The 24,890-nt window shown below is 42.8% G+C and overlaps 2 protein-coding genes across 2 annotated transcripts in view; both read left to right on the top strand.

The window, feature by feature from the left end:
- The window catches only part of WWTR1 (WW domain containing transcription regulator 1), a 45,518-nt gene extending 24,967 nt beyond the window's left edge, over positions 1-20,551 (top strand). The window contains exons 3-6 of the mRNA XM_031603605.2: positions 10,649-10,848; positions 15,994-16,127; positions 16,623-16,735; positions 16,954-20,551. Of these exons, the coding sequence (XP_031459465.1) occupies positions 10,649-10,848; positions 15,994-16,127; positions 16,623-16,735; positions 16,954-17,138 (632 nt within the window). The 3' untranslated portion in view covers positions 17,139-20,551. The remainder of the gene's footprint in view (positions 1-10,648; positions 10,849-15,993; positions 16,128-16,622; positions 16,736-16,953) is intronic.
- A 1,217-nt stretch (positions 20,552-21,768) lies between these two features.
- Positions 21,769-24,890, top strand: part of LOC149916638 (uncharacterized) — a gene marked incomplete at its 5' end in the record, with an annotated part of 37,929 nt that continues 34,807 nt past the window's right edge. Inside the window, one exon of the mRNA XM_090147786.1 lies at positions 21,769-22,172. Within this exon, the coding sequence (XP_090003912.1) occupies positions 21,769-22,172 (404 nt within the window). The remainder of the gene's footprint in view (positions 22,173-24,890) is intronic.

Below are 24,890 nucleotides of genomic sequence, written 5' to 3'. Positions count from 1 at the left end.
GGGAATTAAATTCAATATGAGATAAAATAAATGCAGATGTCTCAAAGGATACACATCCTTATACCAGCAACCAGCCATTTAGTAAATGTGAAATGTTAAAGGGTGGTGTGTTTTAAAGAGTTTTTGGTGCTTTTTCAAGATCTGTCATTTTTTAAAATTTCAATACAAAGCAGTTTCTGTTGTTGTAAGCATTTCCTTTCGAGGTTAATAATCCAAACACGTGCCAAAAATGTAAGACTGGAGGCGGAATGCAAAAGCTGAAGATTACACAAAACAATTGAAAGCAGAAGTAATGTAATGATATTTTAAACAGTAATGGCCATTAGCAATTAGTCATTAATATTAACGGTGTCTCCCCCGTAAAGCAGCCTCCTCTGTTATTCGTTCTTGTTAAAATATTGTTTAAAAAGAAGTGCTTAAGTTCCTACAGAGTAAATTTGCAGTCTTCTAAATAATTTCCTGCTAAATCCTAGATTTAGTGGAGCACCTGCATTTTTTTTAAGCTTGAAGTTTAAAAAATTAGTTACATGGTGCGTATCACAAAACATAACAGTTGGAACCGTTGAGAAATTTCTGCATAGCTATTTTCAGCCCAGAAATCTGAATAAAAGACTCTCTGTACTGGGATAGTACAACTTTTTGGTTTAATACTTTACAGATTTTTGGAACAAAATGCACCAGAAATGAAAAGCAGCATTTTTTGCTGACCTTGTTGGAAGGCTAACACTGTTTCTGGGAAATAAGCAAAACAAGCAGTTCTTTGTTGGCAGAAGGAGAGAGAGAAAAGGAGGGTAGCTCAGTCCTTTTTTCCTCACAATGTCGTGACTAAGTCAAAACTGTAATATAGCTGTGTTCTTCCTTTCTTTTTTTTTCTCCTTTTTTTTAGCCTTTATAGACATGTGTTTTTCATCAAATTGTGTTGCGTGACACCTGGCGCTGGCAGCTGATGTGAGTTAGGCTCTGGACTGCCCATAAACAAAGTAGGGAAAAAGGTCCAGAACTGCATCCAGACACTTTTGACACTAAAATAATAAAACTTGGTACAATCAGTTCAACACGTATGTCAGAAACAATTTACATTTGCATGTTTTGGCTTCTGCAACTTGCAGATTGCCTTGCCCTCAAAATAATCCTTGTTTAGTATGTACCCAGAACTTAGTGTATAACAGGAAAGTCTGACACAATGTCAGAGAAAGTAGTTCCCTAGAATATCTTCAGTAATTTACATAAAAACAAGCAAAGAATTGTCTCATTTTTCATCTAATTGGAAAAAGACAATTATGTAGGATTAACTGAGATGTGAACTAAACTGTTGCAATTCCATGGACTGCAATGAAACTGTGGCCACACACTTCATGTTTGGAACTTATTTCTACATTTTTATTCGCTTTCATATGAGCTGGAAAATTGTGCAACAGCTGTTTATTGAAGAGACTCAGTTCATTTTGCAAAACAAATTTGTTTCTCCCAAGGGAACTGAATTCAAGGGCACCTTGAATCAGTCTGCTAGAATAGTGACTACTTTTCATCTGCAATGTTAAAACCAATCTTGTTTGTAGTGATGGAGTTGAGCTTTTTAGATTTTTCCTTTGTTTGCAGAACTCAGATATGTTCCTCTGGGAGTGCCAAACCCTGTCTAGGGAATTCAAGCTTTCTGAAGACCCTAGTTAGCCTCTTAGATACAGGGCAGAGTTTCTAAGTCTGAACACAGGCTGAACAGAGCTGCTAAAGCATTGCTGACTTATTAGATGATTGGAGTCGGTATTCAGTCTGGTTGGAACCACAACTGTGAGTTTTTCTTTTTTGACTCAGACTCTGTTATGTTCCTAATGGCATTCAAATATAAATTCAGAATTCAAATATAAAGTAACAGATATTAACAAAGCCAATTAGGTAGCAAATAATGTGGCATAAGATTACATAAGATGAAACAGAGATATGTAGAATGTTGTGCCGTTAAGGTTGATCACAACTGTTGACACAAGATCTTCCTTTGACTTGTCCGGGCTCATTCAAACCTTCAGTGACAAAGAGTTAGCAGGTACACACAAGAAAATGTTACAGAACTTTTCAGTACAGGATTTCAGCTCTGATTCAGTTAAGAATATGAAAGAGAGTAAGTAACAGTTTGGACTAATTTCAGGAAAAGCAGTGAAGTAAAAGACTTTTCTCAAAATGAACTTGCATGTGTACCACAATGGATAGTCTTTCCATTGCTGGGATTCTTTCCATTCCAACTAGTGTACTTAAAGATTCCCTATTAATTTGAAATCTAGCCACTATCATTCATACCAAACCCACTTAAAGATATTCCAGGTACTGTAATTTATTGTTTTCCCCATGCATACCATTGTAACTTACCTTCCAGAAAAGCAACCTACTGTCATCTCCAAGAATATTTTTCTTTCTCATGCAGTATAAAGTTAAAAGCAGTGAAAACTCTTGATCATGTAATAACTATAACTATGCGATCATTCTTTTCTGCACATTTTCTGAGTCTGGAATTCTGCCTGGTCATGTTTTTTGCCCAAATAGAGAGCTTTGCAGGGTAAGACCTACCCAGTGCTACATGTAATGTGCACAAAAAATAGGAGGCCAGGGAGGTGGGGGAGCTTTAGAGAGGAAAGGAGGAAGTGGTTTTAGTGGCACAACTACTTGGGAAATAAATGTGACCACATATTTGAATGGTATTGATTCTGTAAAGAATCAAAAGGATGTCCCTTTTGCACTTTCTTTATCTGTCAAAACTTCAGTGGCAAATGCTCCTATTTGCAGCTTAAATATGGAGCTCTATTACATTAGGTTTTCTGATGCATCGTTTGGTGACCTTGACTTCTGCAGTTCTGATGAACTCAGAACTTCTGGGCTATTAGTACATTTAGGAAGACTGAGAGTGCTGGAGTATTGGTGTTCATATTGCCCATACGTCTTTGTAATGCCTCTGGCTTTGTGACATCACCGCGTTTCTTTGCTGTGCATCTTTTATTTCAGTTATTCCAGATACAACTCGGTGTGCAGAGAACCCGGGAACATCATTTATCATTGGTAGACTTCTATGTTCTTTGACCTAGATGTTTCTTTATACCCTTCGGTTTTGTCATGTCAGAGCTTCTCACAGATAAGAGCTGTTGATGTAGGAAGCTGCAGTTTTTAGTGTAAGCAGCCTGCATTCACACGGTATAGCTGTCTTTTTTTATCTTAGGAGCATCATGCAGAGTGCCCCACATCTGAAATTCTACAGATCTAGCTCAGGGCTGGTTTGGTCCTCTCAAAGCTAGTGATAATGCACTTCCACAGAATGAAGTGAGTGGCTCTGTACTGTAGTCTCTGGGTTCCAGAAGGCTTTTCTTGGGGATCAAATGGCATTTAAGTGCCTCTGGAGAAGCTGCATTAAATGACACATTGGTGTATCTGTCCTATACTCTCCAGGACTTCAGAATCTGGAAGCGTGTTGCAAAGATGCTTTAGATACATTTGCATCCTTTCCACACAGCCTGGAAGGATTTACTAGTGTGGACTTTGCACCACCTACAGGTAATGAAGTTGCTTCTAGACCCAAAGTGTCCTCAGTATAGCACAGCAGTGATCCAAACCTACTAGGAATGGCTAGTACTCGTCTGGAGAAGGAACAAAATTAATCTACACCCCAAAAAAACCCATACAGTTGGCATGTTGAAAATTCACTATATTTCACTCCTGACCTCTATGGAGGATATCGGTGCTGAATGCTATTCTTAGCACCATGAACGGGAAGAATGTTTTTGTCTTAGATAAGTCAGGAGGACATAGAATGTCTTTGAGTTGCTTAATCTGTAAATGTGCTTGCTTGTGCAATAGCAAACCACTGAAAATGACTAATACCAACCATCACTACATTTATACAACACAATAAAATGCCCAAGGTTATTTCTGGCACCAAAAAATACAAAGTGGTTCTGTTTCTCACAGTCTTTTATCCACTGTGTACAATCTGCAAATTTTACAGTTTACAATTGTAAACCTTTCAGTTGTATCTTACAGTCTTACAATTTGCAATCTTTCTTTCTTTTGACTATAGGACAACGTTCTCAGACCGCCTGTCTCATAATGAGCAGTTTCTTTGGCTGGAGCCAGTATATTTGTTCTGTGCTGCAGGTGTTTACTGTTTTGATCATTTTCCTGAATGGCTCAGTTACATTTTTCATTGGTATTTGAAGACATTTTGCTCTCAGTTGTTTCATTTTCTGTAAGTAGTCTTTCCTGAGAGCCATGATCGTGTTTTATGTGAATGCTTTCTATCTTGAATTGGGGACTCTTAATGTAGGTAAGATTATCCGTAAGCTATTGTCTGTATAGTTTATCCAGTACATTTTTTATTTCTGGAGATTATACCCAGTATTATTCCAGTCGTTTTAGTACTCTTTTCTCAGTGTCATCATAACATCTTTCCTGCTTACTCATCTTTATCTTTTGTGTTGGGCTCTGTACACATAGAGAAATCTGTGTATATATATATATATGTATGTGCATATATATGTGATCTGGTTTTGCAAAGCATTGTCTAGCCCAGCTGCAGCAACAATGCCCTTCTGCAGGAAACAGCTCATTGAACATTTTTCTCATACCCTGTCTCCTCAGGAGTACATTCTGCAGAACTTTGTTTCTGGAAAACATGCATTCTGGAGAACATGTTGGTATCTGTCACACCTCGATCATGCAACAGCATGCTTGTGCCTGGTCACACTCAGCCACAAGCTCTATTGGTGTGAGACAATGAGAAGGATAGCAGGGAGAGCGCTTAGGCAACACCAATGTTCATAAATCCATGCGACCCGATGGGATGCATCCACGGGTGCTAAGGGAGCTGGCAGAGGTGATTGCTGAACTGCTCTCCATCATCTTTGAGAGGTTTTGGAGAACAGGGGAGGTGCCTGAAGTCTGGAGGTTAGCCAGTGTCACTCCGGTCTTCAAAAAGGGCCAGAAGGAAGATCCAGGTAATTATAGGCTTGTCAGCCTCACCTCTGTCCCTGGAAAGGTGATGGAGCAGCTTGTGCTGGATGCCATCTCCAGACAACTGGAAGAAAAGGAGGTTATCAGGAGTAGTCAGCACGGGTTCACCAGAGGGAGGTCACGCTTGACCAACCTGGTGGCCTTCTATGATGTTGTCACTGGCTGGGTGGATGGGGGGAGAGCAGTGGATGTAGTTTACCTTGATTTCAGCAAGGCATTTGATACTGTCTCTCACGACATCCTTATAACGAAGCTGAGGAAGTGTGAGATAGATGAGTGGACAGTGAGGTGGCTGACTGGCAGAGCACAGAGGGTCATTGTTGGTGGTGCGGAGTCCAGTTGGAGACCTGTAACTCAGGGGTCGGTGCTGTCTTGTTCAACATCTTCATCAGTGACCTTGATGAGGGGATAGTGGCCACCCTCAGCAAGTGTGCTGATAATACGAAGTTGGGAGGATTGGCTGACGCACCTGAAGGCTGTGCTGCCATTCAGCGAGACCTGGACAGGCTGGAGAGCTGGGCAGAAAGAAACCAGATGAGGTTTAACAAAAGCAAGTGTAGAGTCTTGCATCTAGGGAGGAATAATTGCATGCACCGGTACAGGCTGGGGGATGAGCTGCTGGAGAGGAGCTCTGCAGAGAGGGACCTGGGTGTCCTGGTGGATGACAGGTTGGCCATGAGCCAGCAGTGTGCCCTTGTGGCCAAAAAGGCCAGTGGCATCCTGGGGTGCATTAAAAAGAGCATGGCCAGCAGGTTGAGGGAGGTGATCCTCCCCCTCTGTCCTGGTAAGGCCTCATCTGGAGTACTGTGTCCAGTTCTGGGCTCCCCAGTACAAAAAAGACAGGAATCTCTTGGAAAGAGTCCAGCGGAGAGCCACAAAGATGGTGAAGGGCCTGGAGTGTCTCCCCTATGAAGAAAGGCTGAGTGAACTGGGTCTGTTTAGCCTTGAGAAGAGAAGACTGAGAGGGTACCTGATCCAGGTCTATAAATATCTGAGGTGTGGGGGGCAGAGAGGTGAGGCCAGACTGTTTTCAGCAGTGTGTGGAGACAGGACAAGGGGAAACGGCCAGAAACTGCAGCATAGGAAGTTCCACACAAACTTCTTTACGGTGAGGGTGATGGAGCACTGGAACAGGCTGCCCAGGGAGGTGGTGGAGTCTCCTTCTCTGGAGATATTCAAGACCCACCTGAACACGTACTTGTGTGACCTGGTGTAGGGAAGCTGCTTTGGCAGGGGGGTTGGACTCGATGATCTCTGGAGGTCCCTTCCAACACCTATGATTCTGTGATTCTGTGAATTGCGTGGGTTGGGAAACATGACATGCTGCTAGTGCAGAGAGCGGCTGGAGTTTGTGAGTACCCAGTGCATCTAAGATGGGCAAGAACCGTACTTAGGAAAGTCACATTGGCTGTAAGGTGCCTACATACGATGAGGGACAGGAGCGAGAACCTCAGCTTCCAAGCACAGCATGGCTTTGCCCTCCTGATTTATGCTGTGCAATTGCTTCAAACTGGAGATGCTATGTTCCATCTGAGATGGCCAAGAGTATCCCCCAGGAAGGGGTTGAGCAGTGCTTTCCTCAGTGCAGAAGTTTGGAAGACCATTGGGACAGGCTGTTTTGCTGAGGACACATTCCACATTCCACAGTGCGTAAACTGCTGATTTATTCAGAAAAACCCTAAAAAATTAACACACAACAGTGTGCAGTGCCTTTTGGTGGAACTGAGGCCTAAGAGTACTTGCTGTAACGGCAGCTGTCTGATATTGAAGCTGAATAAATGAATCTCTCTCTCTCTCTGTTTCTCTCTCTCCCTCTCTCTCTCTCTCTCTCTTTCTGTTTCTCTCTGGACCTGTGTCTAGAGGTTTTGGACCTACATACCTCTGAGGAGAAAGGTACTGATAGAAGGAGGAGCAGAACCAAGTAATCCAGGTGGACTTGGCTGAGGATGGCTCTTACTTACACTTTTGCCTTCTGTGTATCTTCTGCACTGAAAAATCCAGGTGACATAAGTCACTTTTCTTGGAAGTAGAGTGGGATTTTTGTTGTTTCTTGGAAATATGATCACACATGGCACGCTTGACTTATAGGTAATTTGGTATAATTTAATTTCTACACTCCTGATGTCTGGTGAAGGAATGCTTTACTCACTGTATTGAGCTTCCTGTAATTTCTTGATTGTTTGTAATAGTGGATAGCATTGCTTGAAAGGAAAGGAAGTTACTGTAAGAGTTAGGGTTGACAGATGAAAATGTTCTGTCTGTCCCCATGAGAAGAAATGACTTTGAGAGTTATTGGGGACCATAGCTCTGGGAGAAATATTTCTCAGTGTATACTTATCATCTTGTTCTTTGCCTTCTTGTATCTATAGTTTCAGCTGTTACCCACAGGAGTGCAGATCCAGTGATAAAGGGAGAGTTTTATAAAGCAAAGGCAGTAGGTAGCCATGACAAGTGCTATTACAACTCAGGCTCTAACCCTGACCATACAGGCTATTCATCTTCACATAACTTTGCCTGGTTCTATCATTCGTATGTGCTGCTTAGATGAAAACAGTTTTTGTATGTAAGATGACTATATTGTGGTACTCCCTCAGCCAGCCTGGATTCTGAGTGTGGCTGTCCTGTCAGTCAACCAACCATTGACATGCCAAAAATCTAAAATGTTTATGCTTGTGAGAAGAGTTAAATTCCTGCCTAAGTGTTTATGGTACTGTAAGTTTAACACCAGATTTGCACTGATATAGTTCATATAATTGTACTTAAAAATTTCTTAATTATTTTAATAATAAGTGGGTCTAGAATAAGATTAGAGCCACTGCAATTCAAAGCTTTCCATTACAAAAGTAGCTTGATTCCTGCACCTAGCTCTCATTCCTGCCTTTCCCTCTTGGCACTGCAGTTTGCTGTCCTTCAGAGAATTGCCACTGGAAAGTCACTAATCAGTTCTGGCTTTGTCAGTCATTCCTGTTCCTGCAACTGGTTTATTTCTCCCATCTGCTCTCCAGTTTTCACCGAGCATAAACATTTTCACGGCTACCCAATGACTTTTGTTAGGAACTTGTCTAACTAGAAAATACCTTTCTAGCCCCAGGCAATTTTTAGTTTGTTATGCAGCTACGGAAGTGCGTTGGCCAGCCCAGTAAAAGGATAACATGTGGGCAGGAGCAGGCAGCTGAGCATGGAAGAGGTGGTAACAGTCAATACCCTGGTTTCATGAGGAAGCATGATGTCATTTGTGTGGATACAGCTGTCTGTGGACCACACATACTCTAAGTCAGTGAAAAGGTTACGTTACTGCAGGGCTTCTTTTAGCTTGGATTATTTCTTGAGCTGAATTTGCAACTGAAGCTAAAATATATGACTGCACTCTCAGATGACTTCGTAGTGCTTGGACCTATGTGATAATGGGTCATCCAGAAGAAAAGATGGAGTAGGTTCAGAGGAGGGCCATGAAGATGATCAGAGAGCTGGAGCACCTCCCCTTTGAGGACAGGCTGAGGGAGCTGAGGCTCTTCAGCCTGAAGGAGAGAAGGTTCCAAGGAGACCTTATAGCAGCCTTCCAGGATCTGAAGGGGTCCCACAGGAAAGATGGAGAGGGATTTCTTATAAGGGCAAGTAGCAACAGGAGACAGGAGAAAATGGCTTTAAACTGGAAGAGAGCAGTTTTAGACTAGATATTAGGAACGAATTCTTTACTATGAGAATGGTGAGACACTGGAACAGGTTACCCACAGAGGCTGTGGATGCCCCCTCCATGGAAGCATTCAAGGCCAGGCTGGATGAGGCTGTTAGCAACCTGGTCTAGTGAGGGTGTCCCTGCCTACAGCAGGGGAGTTGGAACTAGATGATCTTGAAGGTCCCTTCCAACCCAAACCATTTCTATGATTCATTCTATGATTCTATGAAAGATTCAGCTCAGATCCGATGTAAGAACATGAGTATTTCTGCCTAATGAAGCATGGTGAAATTTATCCTGGCCCAATGTCTGCGTACCTGCCTTGTTCCAATTGCAAAGTGACAGACAATACGTGATTTGGCAGAAATCTTGGAGAACTTTTCAGACTCTGAAATTATCAAGCCATTTCTTTCAGTGCACACTTCCAAGAGTGCTTGCTGAACTATATTCTACAATGTCAGATGTGAACACAGCATAAAGATTGAGTTCTGAGAAGCAGAGAACTGTGTTGAGATTTCAGTTTTCATATGGTAAGAGCAATGAATGAGAGACAAAAAGGAAGAAACAAATCTTAGTTCTTTGGGAAGAAAGATAATGTAGCTCTTCTGAGAAGTATTTTATTATCTAGGGCGTTGTTAAAAAAGAGAAGTTTTCTAGTTATGCTATCACCTCATTAGTGAAAGAATTCTTGCAAAAATGTCAATGAATTTTTAAAGCACTATGTGACTACCACTTATTATTCAAACTGATTTCAGACACCTTATTTGTTTTTTCCTGGAAATGCGAAGGTAGGGGAGGAAATGAAGAACTATTCACCCTGTGGTTCACAAAGGATATTGTATTTCTGAGAACAGATATGTTTTATTTAAAAGTAAAGTGGAGGTAACGTCAAAACTGTGCATGCAAGCAAAGCAAAAGGAAGAATTCCTTCACTGCTTCCCATCAGCAGGCAGATGTGCAGCTGTTTCCAGGAAAACAGGATTTCAGCATAGGTAATGGTTACTTGGAAAGACAAATGCCATCACGCTGAATGTCCTCCTTTCCTCCTTCTTTCACCTCAGATTTTCTTGCAGAGCACATCCTCATCTGGTATGGGATATCTCTTTGATCACCTGTGTTCCACTGTGCTACCCCCTCAGACTTATGTGCCCCCCATGCCCCTCGCTGGGAGGCAGTGTGAGAAGGAGAAACACCTTGACTGTGTGAGCACTGCTCAGCAGCGGCTAGACATCAGTGTGTTATCAACACTGTTTTCACCAGCAATCCAAAATACAGCGCCATGCAAGCTATTGTGAAGAAAACTAATTGTGTCACAGCCTAAACCAAAACAGGAAGACTGCAGCCTGCCAAAGAGCAGAACATCCTAGGTTTGCTTCTTACTTCGCACTGAAAGATCTCTCATCTCCATGTCATCAAAAGTGTGCATCTCCTTCATAGTGGTGGAAAACACACACAGATGTCATTATCTGTACCAACAAATATTTTTACAATAATTAATTTAGATCTGACAGTAAAGAAAATGTTAAGAAATCACTTAGCTACTCCACTGCATAATACAGGCACACATTTGTAGAGTTCTCAATTAGAAAGTTTGCGTATCATTTGCTGCATATCAGTGGGATGCTGGAATTGTAGAATGATAGAATTATTTGAGTTAGAAGGGACTTTATAGACCACCTAGTTCCAACCCCCTGCCATGGGCAAGGCTACTTTCCACTAGATCAGGTTGCTCAAAAGATAATTATAAGTACCTGTTTTATTATAAGTATTCAAGTTTTACACACCTATAAAATATTACAGGATATTTATTAAGCAATTACTAGCAGCAATCTTGTCAAGTAGAGGAGTTATCTCAGTCATCAGAAGTAAAGTAATTCAAATAATGCCTTATTCACCGTGGATGAGCAACATGCGTCCTGGGCTCTCTGTTCTCTTAAAGCACAATTATATGTAATCAGCCATGATTTCTTTTCTTTCCCTCAGTTATGAATCACCAGCACCAAATAACAGGCAGCACATCCATCTCACAGCAAAGCTGTCCTTCCCAGGCTCCGCAGCCAGGTCTGCTGAGCATGCCCAGTGCACTGACTGCGCAGCAGCAGCAGCAGCAGAAGTTGAGGCTCCAGCGAATCCAAATGGAGAGGGAACGAATTAGGATGCGCCAGGAGGAGCTAATGCGACAGGTAACGTTGAGGATACGCTTCTATCTTGCTCAAGAACTTTTCTTTTACCAGGTACAAATAGTAGCATTGTTGTTTTATGTCACGATTAACTATTGCTTTAGGTGGGGATAACAAAAAATGAATATAAATGGAGTTTTCGTGAAAAGACAGAGAACATTTCATTTTTTCACTGTAATGAGAATATTTGTATAAACAATTTATAATGATGTATTTGCATCATATTTGCATTTTTCACTTTTGCCTCCTTCCTCTAAGTGTACAAGAATTTAAAGAAATGATGTTTTACAAAATTAAGAAAAAATATTTACAATTCTTGCCGCTGTACAAAAAAAGCAAACAAACCATTAAAATGATGTCCTTTTACAAATTCTGAAGAAGCACTTACCTGTCTTTACATATGATTATTCCCATCATCTTTGGTGTAGGGGAACATTTTCATAGTTTAACATACGCCCTTGCTGAACTGTGGTGAAAGGCAGATACAGGTCTGCTAATGTCTCTGACATTTGTTACTGACTCTTATCATGAATTTGACTTTTATGGTTCAAGTTTGAGTGTGAAAACTGCAGATGCTGTCTTGTGTCCATGCTCAATTTCCATTACCTTTAATTTATGGGAATTACATTGTGCTACATCATCTGTGCATGTAGAATGACTGTGTTCAGTGTGGTGTTCTTTGGCTTGACTCATAATCTTAAGCCTTGCATGTACCTTCACCTTTACTGTCCAGAACTGAGGACATAATAGAGAACATAATAGAGATGGAAGAGAGTGGGCATATCTGGTGTGAGTTTCGTCATATTGTTATCATGCTAATAACATGTTCCTTTATTTTTACTTTCTTTGGCCCTGGTCTTGCTTCAGGACAACAGCAGATTAAGCATTGAAACAGTCGAGCCATTAAAACAGGGGCTGGTATCCCCGCATGCTTACCGTGTGTTTTTCATTGAAACTGATAGATGCTCAGCAGTGCAGCCATGTGGTGCTTATTCAAGCCTTCAACTTTACAATGCTATGGTCTTTCTTTCAACTACACATTATATAAAGCAGCACAGTATCACTTCGTATTACTAAAATTTTCAGAACTGATTTAGCTTTTAATGACATACTCACCACTTACAGAAAGCAAGATGTAAAATCTATCGTTTTCAACAGAATTTTGTGCCCATCCTGCAATCAGCCTGAGCAGGAGCTCAGAAGGATGTGGCAAATCCCTCCGGGGTCAGACTCTTCACTGTTGCTTTTGCTTTTTAAGTATAACCTACCTAAGGGAAAAACTGCATAAAGTATGCATGCTGCTGGTAGGTGGCTGCAAGGAGGTGCAGAGAGCTTGAACAAGACGGGAGGAATTCTTTCAGCAGATCACAAACCTGCTTTCCACCAGGCAGCAGCTGCTGGCTTCCCCGCAGCCATTCCTGGCTGCAGCTGCTGGGGTGGAGCAGCACTCCCAGTCTGGAGGAGCATGCAGTGCTGGAGGCATTCTGCTCAGGGAATCTGTTTACCGCGTTGGTTGGTACTGCCACCAGCACAGCAAATTGAGTCCTTGCAGGAAGTGCTGTGCATTTCAGAACACCAGTATGGCTCAGCTCCCATTTGTTTTCTTATTCAGTTTTGTCATTCCAAAAAGAGCTTTCTTTCTCACTGATCTTTTTTTTTTTTTTTTTTTTTCCCCAGCTTTTTAGAGGAAAAGGGAGAATGTGCGTACTGTTCAGGAGGCTTCCTGGAAGTGGAAGTCATTAGAGCAGTGTCAGTTAGGAAGCTTGAAAGGGTCATAGAATCATGGAATGGCGTGGGTTGAAAAGGACCCCAATGATTATCTAGTTTCAACCCCCCTGCTATGTGCAGGGTCACCAACCAGCAGACCAGGCTGCTCAGAGCCACATCCAGCCTGGCCTTCAATGCTTGCAGGGATGGGGCATCCACAACCTCCTTGGGCAACCTGTCCCAGTGCATCACCACCCTCTGCGTGAAAAACTTCCTCCTAATATCTAACCTAAGCCTCTCCCGTCTCAGTTAAGCCATACTGGAAAGACATCCTAGCACACTTCTGTGTGTGTGCCTCTTTGCCTTGTTTGGAAGGGACAGTCACAGAAAGGCAGTGCATGTCAGATGTTGCCTTCTGATCCCCGATCCTCTTCCATAAGTGTGGGTGTGGAAGGGTACAGGGGCTCGAAAACAGCTGTAGAGGGAATGATACGTGGGGATGCAGATGAGGATTTGTCGGTGTTTTGTTCTTGAAGAGTAAAGCTCACTGACATGCTACATCCTGAACAGGAAAATTTCCTGCTGCATTCTTTCCATTGCACCGATTGGTGCGCAGTCTGACCCATTGATGGCACAGGCAATGTCTAGCTATTGCACCGTCTGCCCTGAGAATGAGGGCTGGCAGAAAAGGAGCTGAAGTGGCTAGCAGTGTAAACTCCCTTCAGACACCATCACATCCCAGCTTGAAATGACTGTCTGGCAACTGATCATGGAGCTCAGTTCAGTTCTGCCAAGAAGGATTCCAGGAAATGTGACAATGAATTTATAGACTCAGTTGGCACACAGCTTAAAAGGAGATTACATCCGAGCTGTTTTCAGAGACACTGAATAATTCAATGTACTGCAATCCTGTGAAGCTTTTAAAGATTTTGCAAATAGTCACTTGCAGAGCCCTCTGACATGCCTTAATGTTGTCAGAACACTGAGGGGTGGGGTTTGCTTGTTTTTGTTGGTATTACTTATTTTGAAAATCACATTTAGGTTTTTAAACCTATGCTTTAGTGCCCTAGCACTTGGTCCTGTGTGAACTAAGTGCCAAGGATGGTCTCTGCTGACCAACAGGAGGCACTCCTGCATTTGGGAGTTAGGAGGTGATAAGAACGGCTGAGAGTACATTGTCACAGCCTGTGACTGCAATATTGCCATTCTTAGTGCCACAAGAGGTACATTTTGCAATGTACCTGGATTGTATGTGAAAGTGCATTTTGTCAGGAGCTGAAGCTTCAGAAATCCTTACTGTACTTTGCTGTTTTGTTGGTTGTGTTGCTTTCCTCTGGGCAACCTGTGGCAGTGCTTCACTCCTCTTAGCATAAAGAACTTTTTCCTTATATCCAGACTAAATCTTCTCTCTTTTAATTAAGACATAGTTAGAGTATTCTGAAAGAGACAGATACTTGCATCTAGATCTTCCTTGTTACTTTATTTTTTAGAAATAGCATTTGATTTTCAGAAGTGGCAGAAAAGTAGTAACCAACATGTATTCTACATGTTGACAAACCAAGAGGAAAGCCTTTTTTTTTTTTTCCCTTCCCTTTGTTCTGATATTACCTTTATTAGTGGGAGCTATGTCCTGTGAGATGTGAATTTGCACTGCCCAAGGATCAGAAACATGAACTTTGTTTCTGGATTGATCTTCAGCAAAATAAATCTTAGCTAAGTCTAATCTGCTTCATTTTGACTGTTTCACTTCCTTTATCTTTTGGTATTTTCTTCTTTCTGTCTATCTTTTTCTTTCTCTCAGTCTTGCTAGTATTAGCCTTGCTTGTATTGTTGCATTTGCTATTTACTTATTACTTCTTAAAAAATATTTTCAATATCTTCATATAGACAGTTAAAAAAAAAGCAGGTCTGCCCATTTTCTCCAATGTTACGTTTTCACAGACTCCAGACAGTTTAATTATATATAGAACATCACCCAAGGTATTGTCCTTTGAGAAACAAACTGATATACATAAGCTACCATACATAAGCTATTAAAAATCTTCACTCTTTTTATTCTTAGCATTTACTAAATAATTGCATGATCTAATGTAGATTATTAATCAATGACTATACTGATGATTAGATTATAAATAAAGCATTATGATAATGGGCACCAGTATATGTTGGTTTCCAATGAATCGTGGTTGCATTATTCACAAAGAGACCAAATTAATCCTCCTCACTAACCGAATCAATTGCAAAGTAGAACGTCCCACTCTAACCTCAAAAAATTGTTTGTCTTTTTTTACTGTATTTGAGAGAACAAATGAGTTACAGATTCAGCGGAAAATGGTTTTCTACTAAATGAAATATTTCCTTTTCTTACTTCCCAAAAATCTGTAATAATAATTAGGCTGAGTCAGCTAGGTTTACTGATACAGCTTTATTATTTTTAAGGAGCTAGGATGTTCATTTGGGACATCTGTGTGGAGCAAAACAGTATTTGTATTAGAGTTCTGTACCACTAGATGTCATGGTTGTCTCACAGAGATAAAATGAGATTTAACCATCACAAAGAGTTGAAACAAGTTTCTTCAGCCTCATTTGTAATCTTTAAGACAGTATGCAAGACATAGATCAGGAGGACACTTATTATTAAGCAAAGAATTTATTATAAAAATTATTGAATCAAATTCTTTGCTGCAGTGCTCTTTCTAACTTGTTAAATGCTTTTGGATTGCAAGTTAGATTCTTCTGCTTTGGTGTCTAGCAAAAATGAGGACGCAAAATTATGGAAGTTATCCAACATTTTCTGGGTGAACTCAGTGAATGAATCTACTGATGACACAGCAGCATTTGCCACAGGAGTCTGCTGTGCCAGATTCTCCAGCAGCTCCACCAAGATGCTGATCTGGGCCACCATTGGTGTCTGTGGGAGGTTCATGGCACCAAAGGGGTGCTGGCTTCCCTTCCCAGATTTTAAACCAGAAATTTTAAAGATTGCACTTTAGATTGCACTAGTAGCAACTAGATGACAAAGTAGAGTAGAGTAGAGCAGAGTAGAATAGTTCTGTTGGAACATACAAAGACCATCAAACGTACGTACTTGACCTCTTCAGGGCTAACCAAAAGTTCAAGCCTGTTACTGTGGGTGTTAGCCAGATACCTCTTGAACACTGACAGGCTTTCGGCATCAACCATCTTTCCTGGAAGCCTCTCTCACTGGGGGAGGCCTCCAGTAGACTCTGTAGCACAGGTGGGTATGAAGGACAGTTGCTGTCTACAACATCATAATTTTCTTCACACCAGTGTAAACAAATACTCATCACTTTTATAGTTTAGAATTACTTTCCTGAATAAAAATGTGGACAGATATAACATGTTTTCTTGTTATGAGACTGCAGTGGTGCTGAACTTTCGGAATAACCCTCCTTCCCTTATATTTTTTTGCCTTCTCAGGAAGCTGCATTGTGCAGGCAGCTTCCCATGGACTCTGAAAACATGACTGCAGTTCAGACAGCCATGAGCACAGCTGCCATGACCCAAGATATGAGATCTATTACAAACAATGGATCTGATCCTTTCTTGAACAGGCAAGTTCATGTCCTCTTCATTAGACAATTCATGCTTTTAAAGCTGTTTCTTTAAAGTAGTTTCCTAAATCATCTTTTGTGCGTACTCTGGAGTACAGCATAGTGGATGACCTGAAATCTTTCAGTTTACACTTCCTGAAGGTACTGTAGAAAAATCAAACAAATGGTAGCAGGTGGTTTGAAGTGCACTGTATGTATGTGCACCTGGAATACTCTAGGTACATAATGTAAGTATAAATAAATTGACTTCTTTTAGGTTATCAGAACTGTTTTTGTCTAGAGAGGTGTATATACATGTGTATGTTTCAAAATTAACATGACCACACTTCAGTCACTTTGAATTTGCAATCATGCACTGGAAACCAGCAAAAGAGTGAGGCTTTATGACTCAGTATTTAATATCTAACCTGTTGCACTGTCTTTTCAAATGATATGATCAGGGACAATGTCTAACAGAACACCATTACTGAGCCTTTTTCATGTTTCAATTTACAGTGGGCCATACCATTCCAGGGAACAGAGTACAGACAGTGGCTTGGGATTAGGATGCTACAGTATACCAACGACACCTGAAGATTTCCTCAGCAACGTAGATGAGATGGATACAGGTAGAATATCCTGAGTTAGCTTAAAGTGTAATGATATTAATAACATCTTGCCCTCGCTAGTGCTGTTTTATAATTGCATAGTGGGGTTTCTTTTAGGTAACATTGTAGAGGATAGAAGTGCTTACAGGAAATGGGGACGCTAATTTTTATATCAGTCGTGTTGTTGTAGATTACCCATAAGGTTTGGAATTTCAAATATTCTTCTTTAATTTTTCTAGGAGAGACTGTAGCACAAACAACAATGAACATAAATGCACAACAAGCGCGCTTCCCTGATTTCCTCGACTGTCTTCCAGGAACAAATGTTGATCTTGGGACTTTGGAGTCAGAAGACTTAATCCCTATTCTCAATGATGTGGAGTCTGTACTCAGCAAAAATGAGCCCTTCCTTACATGGCTGTAGTCACCCATTCTCTAATGCTGATTCAGTGTGAAATGCAATTCAGCATTTATTTTTCCTCTTTAGATAGAGGCAAAATATCTGAAAATTCTGAGAGATCACTGCCTTAGTGACTTTTGTTACGTCATCTTTATGGTTGGTTTAATCTCTGCCTGGATTTGACTGACACTAACTTAAATATGAAATACATATAGAGATATACATATATAAATATATATTTCTTCCTCTTTTAGAAAATATACACTACGCATTTTCCTTTTCAGATCAGGCAGAAATGTTTCACTCTAAGGACAGAAACTGAATGATGTTTGTGTATGCCTGTGACTGGTCTTCTAGGTATTGATTAACATCACAAACTCTTAATGAATCACAGAGGCTGACTCCTAGGTCACTTGGTTCACAGACTCTGCACAGCATCAGACCATGCAAGCAGTTTTATTACTGCGTTTATGACAATAGTATCAGAGGCTTTTTTTATCAACTTACTTAAGCTTTAAAAATCTTTTTTTAATTATTATTAGGAAAACTGTACTGTATGGAATATAGATTAAATCTGATCTATATCAGCCATAATAATTTTCATATATTTGTAAAGGCACAAGAAGTACTATTGCCATTTCTTTTTTCTTTTTTTTTTCCCCAGTATATTACTGTATAGTTTCCAGATAATAACTATGCTTAATTTTTGAAAGTACCAGTATTGTTTAGCAACAGTTTCATACTGCTACAGTGTTGTAAAACAATCCAACTGGTACTAACTGCTGCCTTTTTAAAATAAAACAGTGTATTACAGACCAGCAATTTTTTAGTAGATCTTAGATTTTGATGTTTATTATATTAAGCATTACAATTTTGTAATGTAACAGATGAACAAACAGTTTGTCCTATATAATAATACATGGTAATTAAATGCAAAAATGTGCTGTTGAGGTCAGGACAGAAAAACGTGTCACAACCTGGTAATATCATATGTAGTGTGAAAAAAACGCTTGTAGTACTGTTTTTAGTAATGTTTTTAACTGACAATGTCAAACTGTACATGTAGTTCTATACATGAAAAAAAAGATGTTATCTTTATCAGGGCAAAACTAAGCAGTGTTATTACTGTTCTGGTAAGGCTGCACCGTTCTTAAGTCTGTCACTTACTGTAATCAGTGTACAGAACACACAGCATAATGTTTTTGCACTCCTACATATTGTATTCCCTACAAATGCTTCTTTTTCAGAGGTTTGGGACTGAATAGGCATCAAGGATGTTAAGCATACACTTCCCCTGAAATGCAAATGAAGTCCTAAAATTCTTAAATATTTTGAAATTATATTATTTATGATCTATGAATTTATGCCTTAAATATTGAAAAATATGTATTTTTATGAAAGGCACTAAAACTTTTCTCTGAGCTTAATCCAGGCTATGCAGAGAGAGGAAGAGGTATGGCACTCAGTGTAAATGGCTCTTGTTCAATTTAATGATACTTAGTAAGATCTTACCAATGCGCTGTAATATTGATCACTGAAGACTTTTTCCATCTGGTCGCATGAATGTAGGTGTAAAGGTCAGAGATTAAGTTACGGGAACATGAGAAGGTTTGGAAGTCAAATGATTATGTGACAAAATTTGATCCTTAGTGGGAAGGGTCACTGCAGACTGGGATATACAGAAGGTGAGTCACTGGTGTTCAGCAGAAGACGTGGTGGAAGAACTGATGCAGTAAACTGCCCTGTGAATGACACACAGCTGGTGTGCACTATATGAAAGGTGGAAACTGAAATGCACACACCAAAAGTTGGAACAGGAGAGGGAAGGCAAAGACCTACAGTCATGAAGTTGTACTACAGAGGGAAAAGCAGCTCTTCTTGTATTTTCTCTTTTTAATATAAAGCGAGATGTGACAGCAGAATTGTGTCTGCACAGAGTATAATTACTGAATTGTCACTACTTTTCTTTTTCTTTTTTTTTTTGGAAGGGAGGGGAGGGATATTTTCTGTTTATTTGTTTCTTTTTGGTTTTGCTTTGTTTTTAATGTTAGCTGGCATGTCCAGGGAAGAGAAATTCCTTTCCAACAAACAAGGGACCGGGCTGGGCCAAGCAGCATTACTGTAATTATGAATAGCCTCTCTCTTTTAAGGATCTCTTCAGGGTGTCAGCCTCAAGACAAATGGATGTCCTCAGGCTTCGTTCTGTATTGACACACCTGATGGCATGGTAAAGGGAGATTTTTGGCACCTGACTTGTAGGCCACTCTCCAGTGCTGCATTGTGGCCTGACAGACTGCAGGCCGTCAGGGCTGGAATAATTCACAGTGTCTGCAGAGCTGTGTTCTCATGGGATTCCCTTGCTATGGCACATCATTGGGTCATGTTTAGAAAATACAGTTTGTCCATCTGCCAGTACCAGTGTCAATTTGGGTCATAGTGCATCACATTCCAAGCAGGTCCAGTGTTCGGCTGATGCAGAGTAGGCAGCCAGTGCTGTTTGGCTGCACTGGTTTTCAGCAGCTGGAGATGGCAGCTCTTGCAATGAGAACTGATACCATTTTCTGGTGCAGTCTGATGTTATGCAGAATTAGAGAGCTTAAGAGCAGCTTGCTTTGTCAGCCGTGTTTTGGGTGGTTGTGTGTCAGGGTTCAAAGGAGTTAAAAAGGCAAAAAATCTGAAATACGTTTCCATATTACTTCCTATTGATAAAATTACAGTTGGAAAAGGGAGGTGCTATTACCTGAAAAACTGCTGTCAGTGTAAAGCAGTGACCAAAATCTTAGGTCAGATCTTTACTCAGTTGTGAATCAAATCATAGTTAAGGTAGAAGTGACGGTTTACACTGTCAGCTTTTCTTCCTAGTAATGGAGATTACAGCTCATGGGAGTACTGCCAGGATGTCATGGGGAGCGAGGGGGAAGGGGGGGCGGTTTTGCCTATTTGAAAATGAATGTTTTGGAGTGGAAAGAGAGGATTAAAATGTCTGTTTTAAGCAGAAAAACAGGGATGTTCAGGTAAACTTGTTTTCTGTTATACTGCATCCCTGTACGTGCTAACACTTTAACTTTTTTATTTACCTATTCATTTTGTTAAATGATGTGAGCATTTGGTTTTAATTTAGAGTACGTTGCAGCAGACCATATGTATCAGAAGCACACAGATCAACCTGTTGTATCAGGGCTTTGATTCTGTGCTTTTTAAGATGTTTTTCTCTGATCTCGTACATGAAAAAATACATACATGAATTGAAACGTTTTGGATGCATATCCGTGCTTCTTTTGTTTATTTATTTATTTTTTTCCCCTTTGGAGGGTTTTGCTCTGTGCTTTCCAGAGATCCATGCTTGGAATAAAGGTAAAGATCTGTTCTGTGAAAAAGGCATACACTTTTAATTCAGTGATTGGCTCCATACAAAATAAAAGCATTTTACGTTTACATCTCAGTTCATTATGAGCTGTTTGGGACATAAGCGATGATTACAGTTTGACTTCTAACGCTTCCAGTGCTCCCAGGGCCGCTCTGCTGCTCGCTGTGGCTCAGCGGCACAAACTCCTGCAGCGCGGCTCACACAGCTGCCCTTCAGCAGCAGCACTGCGTGCACTGCTGAGCTCTGCGTTGTTCTTGCTCTGATGCGGACGAAGGAGTCTCTCATATTATGCACCAACGAGGCAGGAAACCAAAACGTGCCGGGTTTGTCTTTGCTGTCGTCGCACACGGAGAATAATTCTGAAGACGTTCTGAGCTCGTGTGCGATGTTGAATGTTCAGAAATGTGGAAAATGAAAACCAATAAACTGCACTTGGCTTTTTCAATCTTAAAAGGCTGTTGCAGAAACTCTGCCGCCACGAGTGCAGGACATTACCCGCGGATCGGCGGTTGCTGTGTGGTACTGGCACGGGGGGAGCGCGGCTGCTGCAGCGATCTGCCAAAAGGTGAACGGCGTAAAGTTTACGCTGCAAACACAGCGGGGCTTTGTGTTAGCACGGAGACTCCGTCAATTCCGCTGCAGCGAGCGGCGTGGCATCGCAATTCTCCTTACGCTTAGCAATTAGCTGCAGTCATGCGCGTGGGGAAGCGTCCAAATGTACCGCATCACCGGGCAGCGCTGCCGCGTTATGACCCCGTTTTGAGAAGCGCGTTCACGGGGACGGTAGCCGCGGCCCTTTGGCAGAGGCGCTGAACGCGTTCGCTTTGGGCGGCCGGGTCGGTTCCGCCGCACGTCGGTTCCGCCGGCACGCGGCGCTCTGTGAGCTCTGCGCGGCGCAGCGCTGCTCGCGGACGGCTGAAACCGCTTTGAGAAGAACCTCTGGCACTGCGGCGCGCCGAGGAGCCGCGCGGCTCAGCAGGAAGCGCGCCGGCGGTCCGCCCTTCTCGGCCAACGCCGTAAAGCAGCGGTGCCACCGTCGGGCCCCCATTTCCCCTGCCGCGCTCAGAAGCGCCGCTCGGGCCGTGCGGCGTTGCGGCTCGCGCCCACGCGGCGCGCGGGGCTGTGCGGGGTGGGCGCTCCCACGGCGCCGTTATCAGCGCAGCGCTTCCGCTCAAGTCTTCCTCGTGCTTTGTTTCTACTGTTCGTCCAAGCTTACAGTTTCCACCGTCACCAATTCGCTATCGGCGATGCGTCCCTTCCTCCCCCAGCTATCTCTGAACTCTTTGAAATGCGATCATTAAAAATGAACGCGATAGCCCGGAAAATCCGAGACCGCCTTCTCTACTTCTGCAAACCGCGGAGAGGCGCGGGGATTCCGCCACGCAACCGCGCGTCGGAGCGGCGCCGCGCGCCCGCAGGAAAGCCGACTTTGCAGCTGCGCGCCGAACGCTGCCCGCCCGAGCGCCGGGACGCCCCGAGAGCTCCGAGCTCCTCGCGGGGGTCGGGCGGGAAGCGCTCCGGCACCGCGGCTGCCGCGTCTCCGCAGCTCGCGCTGCCAAGGGAGAAGGGAGGAAGAGGATAAACGAGGCGCGAGGAGCCGTTCGCGGCGGACAGACCGACAGGACGCTCGGCGCGGCGCAGAGCACGCGGCCTCCACCCCCGTCAGGCACGGGGCGGCCCGGAGGCGGCAGGTAGGGGGCGGTCGTGGGACAGAGGGGAGGGGCGCGGCCGCGGTGAGAGGGCGCTCCGCCGCTCCCGTCGTTCTGGCGTTTCCCGCGTGTGCGGACGCGCGGGGCCGGAGCGGCGCTGCTCCGTCATCGCTCGGCCCTGTGCCGGGGTTCCGATCCGCTCCGCTCTGCGGGGTGTCCGCGCCGCAGCCCCGGGCGCGGATTCCGCCTTCGTCGCCTCGTCGTGCTCTGTCGGTCTGTCGTCCGGCGGGACTGAGGGCGGGTGGTGAACGCTCCCGATTAAAACCATGTTAGAGATCGTCCTTCGCACTCTGCTGATGCGAACGCTTTAGAAGTAGCACAAGTGGCCTCAACCTTACGTGTGTTATTTCCCAGTTTTAGAAGCAAACTTTCCGCAGAGCTGCACTGAGGCGCCGTGTCCTCCTGCTGCAGGCAGCAGGACTGAGGTGAGCGCGCCCTTCTGCAGCGCCCCGGGGTTGTCCGGCGTGCATCGAAGCGCGCTCTCAAAGCACGCAGTCAGCGCGTTGTGATCTGAGTCGTTAAATAACCTTTGCGCTTCTTTTTCTGTGAACTCTCAGCTGAGGAAGCGCCTCCCGCTGTCAGGGCGGCTGTGCTCGTGGCATTCTGGCCAGCAGTCACTGAGCACGTAATGAGGTTTTAAACAACGCGTTCACATTGAGATGTTATAAACAATCCCGATGTTTTCCTGTAAGCTCCCAGAATTTCTTTGCAGCTGAGTCAGCTGAAACTGAGCATGCTGTTTAAGTTGGTTAGGACTGCTGAGCTCTGTTTTACCTGCAGTTGTCTTTAGTTTTGGTTTCTGTCTTGCCTCAAATGCTAACGTAACGGAAGAGGTTTAGGAGCAGTGCTGCTGGCACATCAGAGGAAATCCCGTTCCTTTGGAATTGGTCGGTACACCCCAGGGCTGTGTCACAACATAAGATGTGTGTGCCTTATCTCAGTATTGACTTAGCAGCTCTCGTTAGGAAACCGCTGTTGGGCATCTTAGAATCATTGGCTCATGAAGCACCCGGTATTTTTGTTCAGGTGTTGTAGCTTCCTGATTTCTTATCCCAACTCCCCCACAGATTTACGCATTCAGTTTATTAATAAATCTGAGTCGTGCACCATGTAGCTGTGCATCCATTTGTTGAATGCTGATGAGAAACATTCCGTATTCCCAAAGACTTCATATAAATAAAACAAGACAAATGCAAGATGAGGTGCAGGACAGCTGCTAACCACAGATGAAAGAATAGATGTAAAATGGTTGTGTCGGTGGGTGGAGATATAAAGGGTACTCTCAAACTCTGGAGCAATGCAGGGTAACAGGTGGGAGAGACAGCTGTTCCTGAAGATCTCTTTCATCATTTATCATCTTGCACAATGTATCATTACACCCCTTTGCTTGTATTAATTTAACTCTTTGTGTATGTGTGTATGCGTGGCTATTCAGCGTTTTTTGCATAATGCTTACCAGCTTTTCCTGCTTTTAAATCCTCAAAGTTCTTTATATATTTTAGACACAGAATGCATGAGATACACTTCTGAGAAAACAGGGCACTGAATCACTGTCTCAGGGGGAAATTTTGAGGAAAAAGATGTGGCCAATTCTTTGGGGAAGTAGAAACCCCCAGAGAGCCACTCTGGCAAGCAGGATTGTGAAGATTTGCTGTAGGACCTTTTGTAAGAAGTGTGAAGGTGGTCAGCCTTCTCTTTCAATCTCTCTATTTCCTCCTTGATTTCTCTGGGAAATGGTTTTATCTCTTTGAAAGATTTTTATTTTTTTTTCATAAAAAGAAGAAAATAAATTGCAAGGACAGTGTGACTGTGCCAGGAGCTCCGTGCTGCTCTGCCCCTCCCATCCCAGAGTGTAGTGGGGGAAGCTGCAAAAAATGTCAAGTGGGGGGGAAACAATTCTGCGCGATGAATGGCTGCAAAAGTGAGTGCTCTTCAGGCTGGTAAAGAGAAAACTGAGAGGGGATGTGAGAGAACCTGTGAAAGCAGTTGCCACAGGGAGGACATACACTCTTTCTTACAGTTAAGAAAGAGGAGGCATCAAATGAAAGGAGCACATGTCAGGGTGGGTCAGAACAAAGGAGGCTCTTTCCACAGCTTGGAGTTAGGCTGCAGAGGGAATATTGTGATTCAAGAAAGTGAGCAACTTTGTGGAGAATAAATCTGTCAAGAACAGTTAAGTACAAAGATGGAACTTCTGTCTCAGGATGTTGTTGCACAGTGGAGTTGCATTCCATGGAAATACTCTGGGAAGGTCCCTTATACTTGCAGTTCTCAGTTTCATCTGCTGTGGTCCTACTGTGCTATTACACTTCCTCCAGTAGAATGACTGGATGAAAGTACTGGACGAAGCCAGCGCCCTGCCATGCTAAAAGCTGTGCATTGGCCTTTCTCACTGAGTTCCTAAAGCTGGCTGTGGTGGAGTCCAGGCTGACTCATAATGCTGCAGACTGTTGGCAGCAGTCTGTTCTTCAGCCCATTGCTTCGACTGTGTGCTTCCTTGCATAGCAGTGCTGCTAAATATGCCTATTTCTCCATTAAGAAAAGAGACATTGAGATCCACGAATCTTTTCTGTTACAGTCTCTTTATAAATAGCAGATCTGGGCGAAAGAAGTCCTTGCTTTTCTGCACATATAAACATATCCTCAAAAGAAGTTCCATTGTTTATGATATTCCCATTTGCTAAACTTCAAAAGAGATTA

Source organism: Phasianus colchicus, chromosome 10 (genome assembly GCF_987193195.1).
Source record: "Phasianus colchicus chromosome 10, bPhaCol1.hap1.1, whole genome shotgun sequence".
Taxonomy (NCBI): domain Eukaryota; kingdom Metazoa; phylum Chordata; class Aves; order Galliformes; family Phasianidae; genus Phasianus; species Phasianus colchicus.
This window is presented reverse-complemented; position numbering and strand designations above follow the sequence as displayed.